Source organism: Cryptomeria japonica, chromosome 7 (genome assembly GCF_030272615.1).
Source record: "Cryptomeria japonica chromosome 7, Sugi_1.0, whole genome shotgun sequence".
Classification (NCBI taxonomy): Eukaryota; Viridiplantae; Streptophyta; class Pinopsida; order Cupressales; family Cupressaceae; genus Cryptomeria; species Cryptomeria japonica.
The window spans coordinates 175,353,330-175,370,342 of NC_081411.1; the positions used below are offsets into that span (position 1 = coordinate 175,353,330).

General features: G+C 38.5%; 1 protein-coding gene across 1 annotated transcript in view; it reads left to right on the top strand.

The window, feature by feature from the left end:
- Positions 1-11,470: 11,470 nt before the first annotated feature.
- LOC131062366 (phosphoenolpyruvate carboxykinase (ATP) 1-like) overlaps positions 11,471-17,013 on the top strand; it is a 28,428-nt gene continuing 22,885 nt past the window's right edge. Inside the window, exon 1 of the mRNA XM_059208381.1 lies at positions 11,471-11,644. Coding sequence (XP_059064364.1) covers positions 11,471-11,644 — 174 coding nt within the window. The remainder of the gene's footprint in view (positions 11,645-17,013) is intronic.

Sequence of the window (17,013 nt, forward strand, 5' to 3'; positions counted from 1 at the left end):
TTAGCACTAGAGAGTGGGAAAGGGAAGCTTCAAACTTAAAAAATAGAAGACAGCAACTCGGAAGGAGCCCAAGGATAGCAAACGACTTGCGTTTCAGAGAACACGGTGGAAGGTAAAGATCATCCGAAAAGGGTTCTTTTTTTAACGAACCCTAAAGGGGGACCCAATGGACAGACAAGTAAGTGGTCCTCGTTGTTTGGGGTCAAGCCCAAAGGTAAGTCCTCATCACCTCCTGTTAAAAACTCATCGAATGTGTCTCAGGACAAGTTTGTTATCGTTGTTCCTGACCAAATCATTGATCAAAACATCGCTAGAATGGAAAACACTTTGATTGGTTATTTCTTTGGATCTAGACCTAACATAGAAATAGTTCATGGATTTGTAAAAAGAAAGTGGAACCTGAAAGGTCAAGTAGGTGTGGTAGCAATGAACAAAGCTTGTCTATCCTTCTCCTTTTCTTGTGATGAGGATAGAAGAAACATTCTTTGTAGTGGGTCTTGGGCAATAGGCAAATACATCATGTACATCTAGAAGTGGTACCCTAATTTAGCGAAAGGAAAGAATTTTTGGCCCAAGTCCCAGTGTGGGTCAAACTCCCTGGGCTCCCAATGGAATTCTGGGAGGAAGACGTTTTTGTAGGAATTACCAATACCTTTGGGGAGCTAATCGCCATTGATCAGATCACAGCTTCTAGAAGAAGGTTGATCTAAGTAAGGATCTATGTTGGAGTTGGACTTGACATGAACTTGCCAGAGGAAATAGAGATAGAATCAAAACTGGGGAAGTGGAAGCAGAACATTGTTTATGAAACAATCCCTTTCGCCTGTTATCATTGTTAAAAAGTCAGACACTGGGCAAAAAAATGTCCATCTAAAGAGGATAAACCCCATACCCAAACTAAGGTTTGGAAAAAAGTGGACAAGCCACTAAAATTTCGGGATTCCAATGACCCTAATCATGAGAAGCAGTCCCAGATAGTAAGGGTGGAGGAAGAAATCACTAGGGAAGTGGGTAATAAACCAAAGATTCAGATGTTGGAACAGGGTGTTGTACACAAAGAAAAAGATAGCACTCAGCAAGAGGATCAGAAAGAGGACAAGACAGAGATAGAGAAAATAGATAAACATCTCACAGATAATAAAGAGGAAGGAGATAACTTCAACCTTGTCTCAAAATCTCGAGATCAAGATAAAGAAATAGACTGGTTCCAAGAAGCCCAACCTGATACCATTTTGGGCCAAGGGCTATCGGAAATCTCATTGACCACCCCAGTAAAGGGAAAGTTGGCTAATTCAGAGGAACAAGATCCAAAATGGGGAGATGAAGAGGACATAAAAAAGGCACTGGGGAAGAATGAATCAAAGCAGGGGGACGAAGAAGTTGCAGAGGATAAAAGAAAGAACAAGCAAAAGAAAAAGAGCAACAATAACCAAGTAAATAGCACACTGACTAGAAACACTAGAAGCAGGCTTGGTGATGTGGAAGCGCAACACACTTCTCTAGGAAGACACTCAAATGCCAAAAAAAGAACATTGGAAACAAGCAGGAATTTAGCAGATGGTACCCAAAGAACCATCTTTGAGGCAGGTATTTCTAAAAATCCATGAAAATCATCTCCTGGAATATTAGGGGACTTAATAGTCCTCATAAACATAATTTAGTTAGAAATATGATTAGAGACAAAAACCCTGACATTTTTTTGATTCAAGAAACTAAGATGGTGAAAGATAAAGTTGAAAGTTTGAATATTTTCAAAAATGGAGGAGTCAGCGGAGGTAGTTCAGAAGGTGCCTCGGGAGGAATCGTTACATTTTGGAACAAAAATAATATAGAAGGAGAGGTGTTAATTCAGGACAACAACCTGGCCTGTATTAGGTTTAAGCACATTAAGAATTGCACTACGTGGGTCCTAACAAATGTTTATGCTCCTAACACTAAGACTGGTCGTAGCGAAATGTGGAGATATCTCACTGGGATGAGAAGAAGATTTGTTGAGGACAGCTGGATAATTATGGGAGATTTCAACACTCCCCTGAAGGAAAATGAGAAAAAGGGAGGGAGTCATGCTGATCTGGATAGCAGATTGGACCTAATGGACTTTATAAATGATAATGTCATTCATGATCTGGAGTTGAAAGGAGTCAAATACACCTGGACTAATCGAAGAAGTGGTGAGAATTTGATTCAAGTCAGACTGGATAGAGCTCTACTTTCCTTAGACTGGTTTAATCTTCATGAATGTTCTTTATCATCTCACATAAGGGCAGGATCAAATCATTACCCTATAACCCTAATGACTGAAGTAAAAAATAGAAGGAGACATTTCCCTTATAGATTTGAAAAAATGTGGACTAGACACCCGGATCTGGAAAGTAAGATTAAGGACTGGTGGCAGGTCAATATTGAAGGCAATGCCATGTATAAAGTGGTAAAAAAGCTGAAGAATGTTAAAGATAATGTCAAGAAGTGGAATAAGGACATCTTTACCTCAAAAGCATCGACCCTCTTAGAACTCAAGGAGATCCAAGATGAGATACAACACAATGGTTATACCTATATGTCTAGAAATACTGAAGATGCTATTCTGATGAGATATCATGAAATAATAGCTAAAGAGGAAACCTACTAGAAACAAAGATCAAGAAATGTCTGGTTAAAGGAGGGGGATAGGAACACTAAATACTTCCATATGTCCACACTTAGACATAAGGCTATAAATAGAATTGTATAGATTAAAGTGAATGGTAGATGTGTTGAAGATGATGATTCCATGAGCAAGATTGCAATGGATTTTTTCTCTAATCTACTTGCTAAGGATCAGAATTTGAATAAACAGGCCCAAAGGGAACTTCTTGATAGTATACCCACCACTCTGGGGGAAGAGCACAATGACCGTTTAACTACCATTCCCTCCCATGATGAAATTCTGACAGCTGTTAAGTCCTTTGAGGGCAGCAAAGCCCCAGGTTTGGATGGCTTTCCCATGTTCTTCTTCCAAATGCACTGGCATATTATTGGAGATGATGTTACAAGAGCTATGAAAGAGTTTTTTGGTGCTAGAAAACTTTTGAAAGAAGTTAATGGTACTTTTATAGCTCTTATACCCAAAAAGATGGGGGCTGATTCAATGGATCTTTTCAAACCTATAAGCTTATGCAACTCTCTCTACAAGATTATCTCTAAGGTCCTTACCTCTAGAATTCTAAAATTGCTTCCTTCCAATATCTTGCCTCAGCAAACTGGTTTTGTCCTGGGGAGGCAAATTTTGGACTCTATCATCTCTGTTCATGAAAATATCCATTCTCTGGCCTTTTCTAAAAATGAAGGTTTTTTTTGTGAAGCTTGACCTCTCTAAAGCCTATGATAGAGTGGATTGGGATTTTATGATGGATGTTCTTTCAGCTTTTGGTTTTAATCCTAGGAGTGTTGGACTTATCAGGCAACTTGTTTCTTCGACCACTTTCTCCGTGTTAATTAATGGCTCCCCCTCTCCTTTCTTTAAAGCCTCAAGAGGTCTCAGGCAAGGGGACCCCCTATCTCCAATGATCTTTATCATCATGGTGGAATGTTTGGGGAGATGTATTGGAAAGCTGGTTGGAAAAGGGAGTTTTGTGGTTTGAAACCTTCTTCGGAAGATCAAATATGCTCTCATCAGCAGTTTGTTGATGATTCTATAATAATGGGAAAAGCCACTGTGAAGGACGCTAGAAGACTAAAAATAGCTTTGGATATCTATGGAGAGGCTACTGGTCAGCTTATAAACTAGTCTAAAAGCTTTGTTTATTTTATCAACACCCCAAAGAGAAGGAGGATTAAAATTAGTAATATTCTAGGTGGCCAAATCGGTAGCTTGCCTGCCTCCTATTTGGGGCTCCCTTTAGGTCAGGATCCTCCGGATACCTTTTGGGGAGCCTTGGTGGATAAATTCCATAAAAAGCTGTCTGGATGGAAGGGAGCTCTACTTAGTCAAGCAAGTAAGGTTCAAATGCTAAAAACTACTCTTCAAAGTATCCCTCTCTATGCCATCAGTCTGTTCAGGATTCCTACTAAGTATGCTGAGGCCATTGAAAAAATACATAGATCCTTTTTATGGACAGGGGTTGAGGAGAAGAAGAGAATGAACTTAATTGCTTGGGAGAAGGTCTGTAAGCCTATGAATAAAGGCGGTCTGGGCCTTAGAAGAATAAGAGACATAAATGAATACCTTATGGATAAGCAAATTTGGAGAGGATATAGAAATCAAGGAGAGTGGAAAAAAATATGGGACAACAAATATAAAAGCCAATGTCCAAATCTTCAAAGTTTCCTCAAAGAGGAGATTATCCCAATTGGATCCAATATTTGGAAAAATATCTCTAGGACTAGAGACTTAATTATCAAAGGTACAAAATGGAAGTTGGGGAAAGGGAATCTTATTCAGTTATGGGAGGATCCTTGGCTTATGGAGACCCCTTTAAATGAAAACCTTGAGTGGAACAGATATCAGAACCAATGCAAGGAAAGATTTGGAACCAAGGTGGAGGATTATTGGAAAGATGGACAGTGGAAAGACTTATCTCAAGTGGATCAGTCTTTGGGTAGTTTGAACAAAGTCATGAACTCAATGGTGAGGATTGAAGAAGAAGACCAATTAATTTGGAAACTCACTGCTAGTGGTACTTTTACAGTGGCATCTCTTTATCATCAACAATACAATAACATGGAAAGTCCTTGCTCGGCTAAACCTTGGGTGAAAGGCCTTACCCCCAAGATCAACATTTTCTTTTGGATAGCCCTCCAAGACAAAATTCTAACAATAAAGAATATAAGAAAAAGAGGTATCAGCATACCAAGTTTCTGTACACTCTGTAAGCAAAATGAGGAGACAATAAATCATATGCTCTTTCATTGCCCCTTCTCAGCTGATGTTTGGGGAAGTTGTCTGGATCAATTCAATATCAGTTGGAGCTTCCCCAACTCGATTCAGGAGATTTTCAAGTCATGGCATCATCCTTCAAAAAATAGAACTACTACCTTGCTATGGAGAATTGCTTTACCACACATGTGCTGGGGTATATGGAAAGAGAGAAATGACAGGATTTTCAGAGAAAAGTACACTAAGGCTAACATTGTGTTTGAAAAAATAAGAAGAAGCATAGTGGAAAATATGAATATTGATGCCCTCCTAAATGGCACAAGGTTAGCAAATGATAAATAACACCAAAAGACACAAAACCGTTAGTGTTAGTCAATCAAAAACTAATCTAAAAAGGCATACCAAGAGAGACACTAAAAACATGCAAGCATATTTAACTATCAAAGCAAACATGATGAGGCATCTCCAAATACCTCCTAACATGCTCTTAGTTTCTTTCTCCCTTGTTCCTCTCCTCTCCAAGTTCCAAAATAGTGTAGCTCTCGGGAGCTTTTTGCAATATGGATGCTTATGGAGGATTGAGATTGTAGTATTGTGCTTCAAACATGAAATGAAAAGCTAATACTAATCTATTGATGCTAAAATGATATATTTTAACCAAAATGATAAGATATTAGTTGATTATGCTAAAATGCTCTCTTAAAATGTCTATAGCTTAAATGCATACAAGTTTTCAGGATCTGGATTATGAAGAAATGGGTTCTATTTATAGGAAAAATGGAGCAATGGATGGTCAGGATTGAAAGATTCAATCAAGGGTTGAGTTTGAAAGTTGGGGATCCATGTGCATAATTTGCACCAACGAAATGGTGACAAGTGTCAACATAGGGTTGGGTTGAGAAAAGGGCTTGGAGGCATTAAATGCCTGAGGAGACCTCATGGTTATCTAGAAGGTAAGGGTCGAGCCTAAATTAGGATTACCCACTGGATTAAGAGTTAATCCAAGGATAAACCTTTGTGCAAATGATTAAGAGATAATCATGGTCAAAGCATAAAAGGCTTGATGAGACCCTTGGGTTGGGTGAAGGTTGAGTTAAAACAAATATTTTAACCATGTAAGAGGGTTTGAGTTAACCATTAATGGTTATTGGAGACTTTGGGGATTTAAGTGGTTGGAGGTTTGAAGCTTTTAATGGCTATCAAAGACTTTGAGGAATTAAGTGGTTGAAGGTTGAAAGCCTTTAATGGTTATCAAAGACTTTGAGGTTTTGAGAAGTGACCTCTCATTTGCTTAGGAATGTGACAAAGTTTAGAAGATGGTTTAGGCTAATTAGAAGTGATTAGAAGAATCTAGAAGAGGATTAGATTTGCAAGTGGAATTGGTGGGTGAGGGAAAATAGGATTTTATTCAAATAAAAATTCATTTATTTCAATAAATGTGTGCAAGTTGCATTTGTAGGAAAATGCAAGTGGGGGGGTTTTTTAAATGATTTAAATAAATGTTAATTTATTTAAAAGAGAAAAAGGGGGATTTTAATTAAATAAATTGATTTTATTTATTTAATTGACTGGAATTTGAATTTAATGAATTAATTAAAATAAATTGAATAATTTATTTAATTAATAGAAGAATGTTTGTGGATGAATTAATTAAATATTAATTTAATTAACTGATGGCTAGTGGATTTTTAATCAAATAAATAGGAAATATTCATTTAATTAAAATGGACAGATTTGTGTGACTACAAATATTATAGGTGGTATTGATAATCCTAACACTAAGGAGGATCAACTTGTCTATAAAAAATGGAGATTAAAAGCTCAAGAGAATATCCAGAGTAACCCTAGAGAGGGAGTGATATGGACCAGCCCACCTAGGGGATGGATAAAAATCAATTTTGATGGGGCCTCTAAGGGAAACCCGGGGGTTGTAGGATGTGGAGTGGTCCTAAGGGATGAATGGGGACTATGTAAAATCATAAAATGTATTCCTATAGGAAAATAGACCAACCATGTTGCTAAAGCCATGGCGGCTTATCATGGGATTATCCTTGCCAAAGAAGCCAAATGCACTAAAGTTTGGTGTGAAGGAGACTCCTTAAACATTATCAACTGTTTAAATATGAAATTCTTGCTGTCATGGTCGATTAGTAATTCTATTAAAGCAATAAGGAAAATCAACGAAGAGTTTGAAATGTGTGTTTTTACACATGTTTATAGGGAGGCCAACTCTTGTGCTGATTGGGCAGCCAACCTGGCTTGCCAATCGAAAAACATCATCACTAGTTATGGTGAAAAGGAGATTGCAAGTGAAATGAAATCCTTACTCAATCAAGACCGAAGCTATACAAGGCAACATGGTACTTTTAATCATTATTTCTAATGACCTTTCCACCTTTTTCGATGCAGGGCTTGCTTGAAGATAATGAGCTATTAAATAGGTGTCATATCATCATTATTTGGCACGGATTATGGGCACTCTTATAGAATAACCACAGAAACCAGAGGAAAAGTTATCAAAATGAGAGAAGGCATTGCAAGGAAGGTGCTGGAAAAATGGGAGGAAACAAGAAGAGATTTGAACCTGCTTCATGCGCTGAATGGAGAAAGAACGAAGAAGTTTGGAGTATCCTTCAGTAGGGGGCTCAATGTTTTCATGGAACAATTGAATGGGAAGGACCCTACATTTACCAGCTACTTCATAAAGAACTGGAAAAATGGAAAAGTTCTGATTAGATCACATATGATGAATGTAGACGAAGAGGTTATCGCTAAGGCCACGGGGATGACTACTAAGGGTATGAAATTTTACAGGGACAAAGGGATATCAGATAAGGCTGCAGACAAGTTTCTTGTTATGGATGGTGAGAGAAGAAAGATGATCAAAATTGACAACTCCTACCACTCCTCGAAGAGAATTTGCGGGCCATGGAGGTTTTTCTTATTTACTTCTATTGAATATATTACCTTAGACGGTAGGTTTACCAGGGCTTATGGGCATCACTTCGTCCTTCTTAACCATTTCCATCATGGTGAAAGGGTTAGCCTTCCCTATTACCTGGCCTATTCAATGGATCATACTATAAAGGAGATCCAGAAGGACCCTAAAGGCGATCATGCCCTCCACCAGGGGCTCATGGTCCTAGTTTACAAAATGCTAAAGGGGAAGTGCATTGAAAAGCCTATTAAAGGCAAAAATGCTAGAGATGAGACTATGGAAAGTAAGGATAGTGGTTTCAACTTTGATTCTGAGACCGAGGGAGAGTCGAAAGAAACTAGCAAAAAATGGAGGATTAGGGCTAAGAAGAGGAGGATTATTGTGGAATCTGAAATGTCGAACTCTAAAACTGATTCCCTTGAGGAAAAACCTATTAAAAAGAGGAAAGGGAAAGCCTCTGGAAAGAAGGCTCAAAAAAAGAACACTAAAAAGGGTAGCAATTCTGATCTTAATTATGTTCTAGTGGAGTCTAAGGAGGAGGATGATGATAATAAGAGGATTGATAGTTAGGACAAAGAAGGGGAGGGTAACCCGGTTAAGGATAATTTGGAAACCGTGGAGACCGTGAATACCACTAGACTGCATAACGAGGAAAAAGGGGGTCAAAGTGATAGTGGTGACAAAGATACCATTAAGGCCTTCTGTGAGACCATCACTACTCTGGTGAAGGACATTAATAGCTTGAAAACAGATACACAGGCCATGGCAAGAATTACAGTTGGTGACAAGCCCTTGGCGGAGCATGTTAAAGAGTTAGTGGCCATTTTGCATAATGCGCAAGCTATTGAATGTATGGTTGGAAAAATCTTAGCCACAGAGAAAAAGGTCAATGAGATGGGAGATAGAAAGGAAATGGACAACAAACTAAAAGATTTTAGCAGCATAATTGACAAGCTGGAGCACAATGTCAAGCTGATTGCTAATCAAAATTTCCAAATTATTAAATCTTCGGTGGGCAATATGAACATCTTTATCAACAGGTACAAGAACAATGCAGAGAAGGAAGGTGATAAAGAGTAGGTGAACAAGAAGGGTCATGAAAGGAGGACCAAAGCCAACACAAAGAATAAGGTCAACATCAAAGGTCGTGAGCTGGAGGATATGAAGACCTCAGCAAACAACATGAAACAAATGGTTGTTCACACTAAGGAGATCCTGAATAGTATTTAGTTCCAGTAGTTGTCCTTGGTTCTGTCTCTTTGTTGTCTTTTGCTTTCCTGTTGCTATCTGTTCTAAGTTTTATGTAATTATGTAATGATGTTTTAAGTTGTGCCCATCCAGTGGGTTCATTTTGACTTTTTGAAGTGATCAAGCACTTTTTTATGCTTTTCTGTTCTCCTGCTTTGTAAAAGGTTTGGGTACCTTTCAAATACCTATTTTTACTTAATCAAAGCAAATCCACTTGCATGACTAATTATCATCTAGATTCTTCTAATCAACCTAATTAGCCTAATCCATCTCTTAAACATTTGCACATTCCTTAAGAGAAGTCACTTCTTAAAAATCCCTCAAAAGTATTTGAAATGTATTAAAGTCTTTATGTCCTCAACAAGTTAACCCTCAAAGTCTTCCTAACCATTAATGGTTAATCCAACCTCAACCAATGGTTAGAGACTTCCTCTCTAACTTAACCCTCATCTAACCCAGGGGTCTCATCAAGCACACAATTCTTTGACTCTAGTTATCCTATTAACCCTTGCACAAGAGTTTACCCTTTGGTTAAAAGTTTTATCCACTGGTTAACCCTAACCACACCCTCCTAGGGTGACCCTCATGTTTTCTCGGTCATTTAATGCCTCTTACATCCCCTCTCAAGCCAGCTCTTATTGACAATTATCACCATTTCATTGGTAAAAATTGTAAACATGGATTGAATAGCTTTCAATCCTAGCCTTTGTTAAGATTATTGAATTTTAACCATCCATTTCCCTATTTCTTCTGTAAATAGGACTCATTTCCTTTATTATCCGCATCCAAGTTTTCATGCATCTACACTATAGTCTAATTCTATCAAGCACTTTGTCTCTCTTTGGTTATCATAGCATTTTAATCATTTAAGAACATATAGTGTATCATTTTAAATCTTGAATCATGTTAGTATAGTTTGTTAATATCTTTATCATAGCTTCATCTTCATCATGGCTTAGTATCACATCTTAATCTTAATCATCATAGCATATAGATCTTAGATGCATTCTTGCACATAGATCATTTTTATCACTCATTCTTGGAGTTTTCATTCTTAAGTCAAATGCTCAATGATCTGAGAGCAACCATTGACTTGAGGGATCCTATGAGATAGAGAACAATGAGACACATCTTGTTGGAAATGTGCCTCTAATTCACTCAACATGTTCGGGTTGATCAGGATAGCCTACACCAATGGAACAACAGAGTGTTACCTTCTTGGTGGTAGAACACCTTCTGATTGGTATGAATTACACTGATGTTTTACTCTCTTTCGGGATAACTTCTACTTTCGGGATGACTGCATGAGAGTTGTGTCGATGACTTGATGAAGCTATCTTAGGCGGTTTGGGTTGTCATCAGCTATTGGGGGTTCCAGTTTGGAGTTCAGCCGATACCCGATGAAGTCGCTTTTAGCGATCAGGCCCATATCGACTATCAGGTTAATGTGTTGAAGGCTACACCAAATTCCTGATGAGTCTGCCCTATTCTATCTCAGAGTGCTTCGCTCATCAGGATAGTAGTTTTGGGCATGAGCCAATGAGGCCACTTTAGGTTATTGGGGTAACATCGCAGTGTTGGTTCCGATGGGCCGATAAGGTTGCCTACCAGTTATCAGAGACCGGGGTAATAGTTCATCTATCTGGCCGATGACCTAATAGAGTCACCTCAAGCAATCGAGTATCATTGGGTGATCAACTCCACCGTTTGAAGGCTATATCGATGGCTGATGGAGCAAAGACCGATGTTGGTGTGAGATGGAACCGAGATCCAAAAAGGTGACCACTCAGACACTAAGGATGAGACTATCGGTGTATATGAATACGAACTGACCCAACTCACTGTTGCATGTGGGATAATTGGTTTTCATTGAATGCAAACCGACATAGGTAGACGGTTAGATTTCAAGTTGTTGCTGCAGTTGCTCAGATGAACGGTCAACCAGTTTGGTATTAGAAGCCAAATGTGAACTGGATGAAGTGTAATGAGTTATGATAACCATTGAGTATCCTGTAATTGTTATCCGAGTGTTGTATGTTACATCTGGAATGATTATTTGACAGAGTGAAAGGAAATCTGAACTTTATTGTATTTGACACAACGATAATAAAGTCATTTTCTGTTGGTGGTGGGTTTTTCTCTCGAAAGGGTTTTCCCATGTTAACTTTGTGTGTTCTATCTCTTTGTTGTTTAATTGTGTATGATCATGCTTGTGCCATATTCTGAAAAGTTGTAAATTTGTAAACACTAGTTTATTTTCCCCTCCAAATTGACATTAGGGAAGCAAATTTTTGCACTTGCTTTCCTTTCAAGTGGTATCAGAGCTTGGCCTGTTTTGTTATCCTTGTTGGGTAGGGTTGGTTTTTTGTGTCAATTATGTTTTAGTGGGAGTCTTGCAGAGTGTCTAGTTGTTTATTTTACAGGTTAAGATGGCGAGCACCTCAGGGCACATAGACATGGAGAAGTTTAATACTTCCAGTTTCAAACTATGGAAACTCAAGATGGAAGACTTACTGGTCAACCAAGATCTTTGGATTGTTGTGATTGCAACTGCTATGCCTACAGGAATGAAGCAAGAAGATTGGGACTTAGCCGACCGGAAGGCAAGGGGTCTAATCAAGTTGTGTCTTGCTGATTTTGTTTTGTTAAACATCGATGAGGAGAAGACTGCACATCTTCTTTGGACTAAGTTGGGGGATATTTATCAAGGCAAATCCTTGGTGAATAAACTTTTCCTGAGGAAGAAATTGTACTCTCTAAAGATGGATGTAGAAACACCATTGCCAGACCACTTGAATGCATTCAACATGGTTCTTGCATAGATAACTTTTGTTGGTGTGTCCATTCAGGAAGAAGAACATTGCATGCTACTATTGTGTTCATTGCCTGACTCTTGGGAGCACTTAGTGATGGCTATCAGTAGTACTACAACCCAGTTCAAGACAGATACTGTGGTATATACTCTTTTGTCAGAAGAAATGAGAAAGAATTCTTTTGACATGATAAAAGGTGCACTCTCTATTCGAGGCAGACCGAAGGACAAAGACAAGAAGAAAGGGAAGAAGTCCAAGTCTCAAGAGAGATTTAAATCTCCAGGCAAGAAGTCAAAGGTGAAGTGTTGGAACTGTGGGTAGAAAGGGCATATCCGAAAAGATTGCAAGGAGGAGAAGAAGAAGAAGCATTATGACACTAAGTCTTCTCAAAGTGATGCAGATGCATTTGTAGTAGCCTTGGCAGTGCTTACCTCATATGACACCTGGTTAGTAGATTCTGGTGCATCTTTCCACATGACCTCCCACAAGGAGTGGTTCTCGAAGTATGAACCGTATGTTGGTGGAAAGGTATACCTGGCTAGTGATTCTACGTTGGAGATTATAGGGAGAGGCAGAATCAAAATTCAGTTCCCAGATGGTAGAGTGAAGGGGATAAATGGAGTCCTTCATATACCAGGTCTGGCAAGAAATCTTCTCTCTGTAAGTAAACTTAATGATGTTGGACTACAAGTTACATTTGTATCTGGTGGTTGCAAGATGACTAGGGGTTACATTATATTAGAAAAGGGTGATCCTTTTGGTACTCTTTATAAGTTAAATGTTGAACCTATATGTTGTAATGTGACCTTTGAAAAGTCAATTAAGACAACTGTAATGATGCATAATGCTAATTCATTGGAAGCTAAACTTCCCACTGAGAAAACAATGCTCTGGCATAATAGGTTAGGCCACATAGGTGAAAAAGGTTTAAAAGCCTTGAAGAATGAGAATATGGTTGAAGGTCTAGATGATTGTAGTTTTGAGTTCGATTTCTATGAACATTGCATAAATGGAAAACATAACCAAGTTCAGTTTTATTCCAGTTCTCATAAGTCTTCTAATATTCTGGATTATGTTCACTCTGATGTGTTTAGTCCAGTGGATGTACCTTCTCTGTCTAAATCTAAATACTATGTATCCTTTATAGATGATTATTCAAGGAGGGCATTTGTGTACTTTCTTAAAAGTGAATCAGAAGTGTTCAGTCAGTTTAAGGAGTTTAAGAACCTTGTTGAAAATCAAACTGGGAGAAAGATTAAATTTTTAAGAACAAACAATGGTGGTGAATTTTGTAGTACAGATTTCGACAAGTACTGTGTTGATCATGGAATTAAGAGACATAAGACTATACCTTACACTCCACAATAGAATGGAGTTGCAAAAAGGTTGAATCGGTTTCTAATTGAGAAAGAAAGAAGCATGTTGAGTGGAGCTGGGCTGGAACAAAAATTCTGGGTTGAAGTAGTTGCTACAGCATGTTACCTGCTGAATCGTTCTCCTACTTCAGTGTTGGTTGACAAAACACCTATGGAATCATGGTCTAGTAAGAAACCTTCTTTAAGGCACCTTTTTTTTTTGGTGCAGAGGCATATGCTCATGTGCCTGATGTGAATAGATCTAAGTTGGATAACAAAGCAGTAAAATGTATCTTCATTGGCTATGGAGTTGGTGTGAAAGGATACAAACTTTGGAATCCAGTGACTAGTAAGGTTGTATATAGTAGAAGTGTGATTTTTCATGAGCTGAAGCCTATGTCACTAGATTATAATATAGAAAAGAAAGGAGAAGCTGAGGTTGAAATTTCTCTAGCCAAAGAAGAATATCCAGAGATACCTGAAGATGAGGAGAGTTCAAGCAGTTCAAGCAGTTCTAAAAAAGAACATGATGATGAGCCTCATGTGGAACCTCAAGAAGCCCCAACACTAGAGTTGAGAATAACTACTCAAGAGAGGCGGCAACCTAATAGGTATACACCTAATAAGTACAGTCACTCTATGTTGAATGTTAATTGTGCTTATGCTTTACTTGCAGATACTGATGAGCCTAGGACTGTCAAAGAAGCAATTGAAATGCCTAATTCGGATTCCTGGTTGGAAGCCATGAATGATGAAATGTCATCATTGGATAAAAATGGAACTTGGGATAAATGGTCCGATTTCCTAAAGGTAGAAAGCCTATAGGCTGTAAATGGGTGTTTAAAAATAAGTATGGTTCAGATGGAAGCATTGATAGGTACAAAGCAAGATTGGTTGCAAAGGGGTATTCGCAAAAAGAAGGTATTGACTATGGGGAAATCATCTCTCCCGTAGCTAAGCTGACATCTATCAGATTTCTCTTATCACTTGCAACAACATATGATTGGGAGATTGAGTAGATGGATGTGATGACAACATTTCTTCATGGTGATCTTGAAGAATAAATTTATATGTCCCAGCCTAAGCACTTTGTGGGAAAAGGTAAAGAACATCTAGTATGAAACTCAAGAAGTCTCTGTATGGTTTAAAACAGTCTCCCAGAATGTGGTATCAAAAGTATGATACATTTGTTTTGTCCTTGGGATTTCTAAGATCAAAGGCTGATCCTTGTGTTTACTACAAAACTGTTGGTGATAGGATTCTTATCATAGATTTGTATGTAGATGATATGTTGTTCATAGGAAACACAAAAGGTATGATCTCAGATTTAAAATCTCATCTTTCTATGAAATTTGAAATGAAGGACTTCGGACCAGCAAATTACATTCTGGGAATGGAGATCAAAAGCGATAGATCTAAGAGGAAACTTTGGCTCAACCAGAGAAAGTATATAACCAATGTTCTTGACATGTTTCATATGTCTGACTTAAACCACACGTTGTTCCCATCTTGCAGGGAACTAGGTTGTCTATGCTTGACAGTCTGAAATCTCCAAAAGAGATTGAAGACATGAAAAGTGTACCTTATGCAAGTGCTATAGGAAATCTAATGTATGCTATGGTCTGTACAAGACCAGACATTGCCCAACCAGTGGGAGTACTTAGCAGGTTTATGTCGAATCCAGGGAAACCACACTGGGATGTTGTAAAGAGAGTGTTTAGATACCTGAAGGGTACTTCAAACTTTGCATTGTGTTATCATGGTAATCTGAAGGATTCAAAAAGAACTCTCAACATTTGTGGTTATATGGATTCTGATTGGGCAAGGGATATTGACAGCAGGAGATCCACTAGTGGATATGTTTTTGTCCTGAATGGTGGAGCAATTAGTTGGATGAGCAAGTGGCAAGTTGTAGTCACTTTGTCCACTACAGAGGCAAAATACATGGCGGCCACACATGCTTGTAAAGAAGCAGTCTGGCTTAGGCATTTGAGTTCAAATATTGATTTTGATGCAGGGCAGGTTGAAATCTGGAGTGACAGACAGAGTGCCATATGTTTGGCAAATAATCCTACTTTCCATGCCAGGTCGAAGCATCTTGATGTTCAGTATCACTTCATTTGTGACATGGTGGAAGATGGAAAATTTTATCTTAACAAGGTAGACACTCTGGAAAATGTTGCAGATGCCTTGACGAAACTAGTGAGCACGCACAAGTTCAGCTGGTGTTCAAATTCTATGGGTCTTCATACCCATGATTCTCAGTAATGTCTAAAATGGTAATCGGTCCAGTGAATTTCTCATCAAGTGGGAGTTTGTTGGAAATGTGCCTCTAATTCACTTGACATGTTCGGGTTGATCGGGCTAGCCTACATCGATGGAACAACAAAGTGTTACCTTCTTGGTGGTAGAACACCTTCTGATTTGTATGACTTACACCGATGTCTTCCTCTCTTTCAGGATGACTGCATGAGAGTTGTGTTGATGACCCAATGAAGCTATCTTAGGCGGTTCGGGTTGTCATCGACTATAGGGGGTTCTGGTCTAGAGTTAAACCGATACCCAATGAAGTCACCTTTGGCGATCGGGTCGATATCGGCTATCGGGTTAATGTGTTGAAGGCTACATCAAAGTCTCGATTAGTCCACCCTATTCTGTCTCGAAGTGATTCGCTCGTCAGGATAGTAGTTTTGGGCATGAACCGATGACCTGATGAGGCCACTTTAGGTTATTGAGGTAACATCATAGTGTTGGTTCCGATGGGCTAATAAGGTCGCCTACCAGTTATCGGAGATCGGGGTAATAGTTCATCTGTCTGGCCGATGACTCGATGGAGTTGCCTTAGGCGTTTGGGTATCATCAGGCGATCGACTCCACCGTTTGAAGGCTATATCAATGGCTGATGGAGCGAAGACCGACGTCGGTATGAGATTGAACCAAGATCCAAAAAGGTGACCACTCGGACACCAAGGATGAGACTGTTGATGTATATGAATACGAACCAACCCGACTCCCTGCTACATGTGGGATAATTTGTTCTCATTGAATGCAGACCGATGCAGGTAAACGATTACATTTCAAGCCGTTGTTGCAGTTGCTTAGATGAACAGTCGACCAATTTGGTATTAGAAGCCAAATGTGAACTGAATGAAGTGTAATGAGTTACGATAACCATTGAGTGTCCTGTAATTGTTATCCGATTGTTATATGTTACATCTGGAATGATTGTTTGACAAAGTGAAAGGAAATCTGAACTTTATTGTATTTGACATACTGATAATAAAGTCATTTTCTGTTGGTGGTGGGTTTTTCTCCTGAAAGGGTTTTCCCACGTTAACTCTATGTGTTCTATCTCTTTGTTGTTTAATTGTGTATGCTCGTGCTTATGCCATATTCTGAAAAGTTATAAATTTGTAAACACTGGTTTGTTTTCCCTTGCAAATTGACATTAGGGAAGGGAATTTATGCACTTGCTTTCCTTTCACATCTTGGGGATTAACTTGTTTAATTAGTTTAAGCCTAGTTAGTTTTTGTACTCAAAATTTTCATTGGTATGTTATCTTTTGGTCTTAATTTTCATATTTTGATTCCACTAATCCTAGCATACATTTTTGGTGCCCACCGTGGGGCAGGTCCCCATTTTTAAAATCATTTTTGCACACAAATTGAAGACAAAGTTATGTTGGAAACACATAATAGTGCATATACAAGATTCTACATCGCATTCACAACATCTTTTAATGTATCAGAATCATCTTTCAGCGCATACAAAGGACATTTTAATAATAAAAAGTTTGTTTGTAA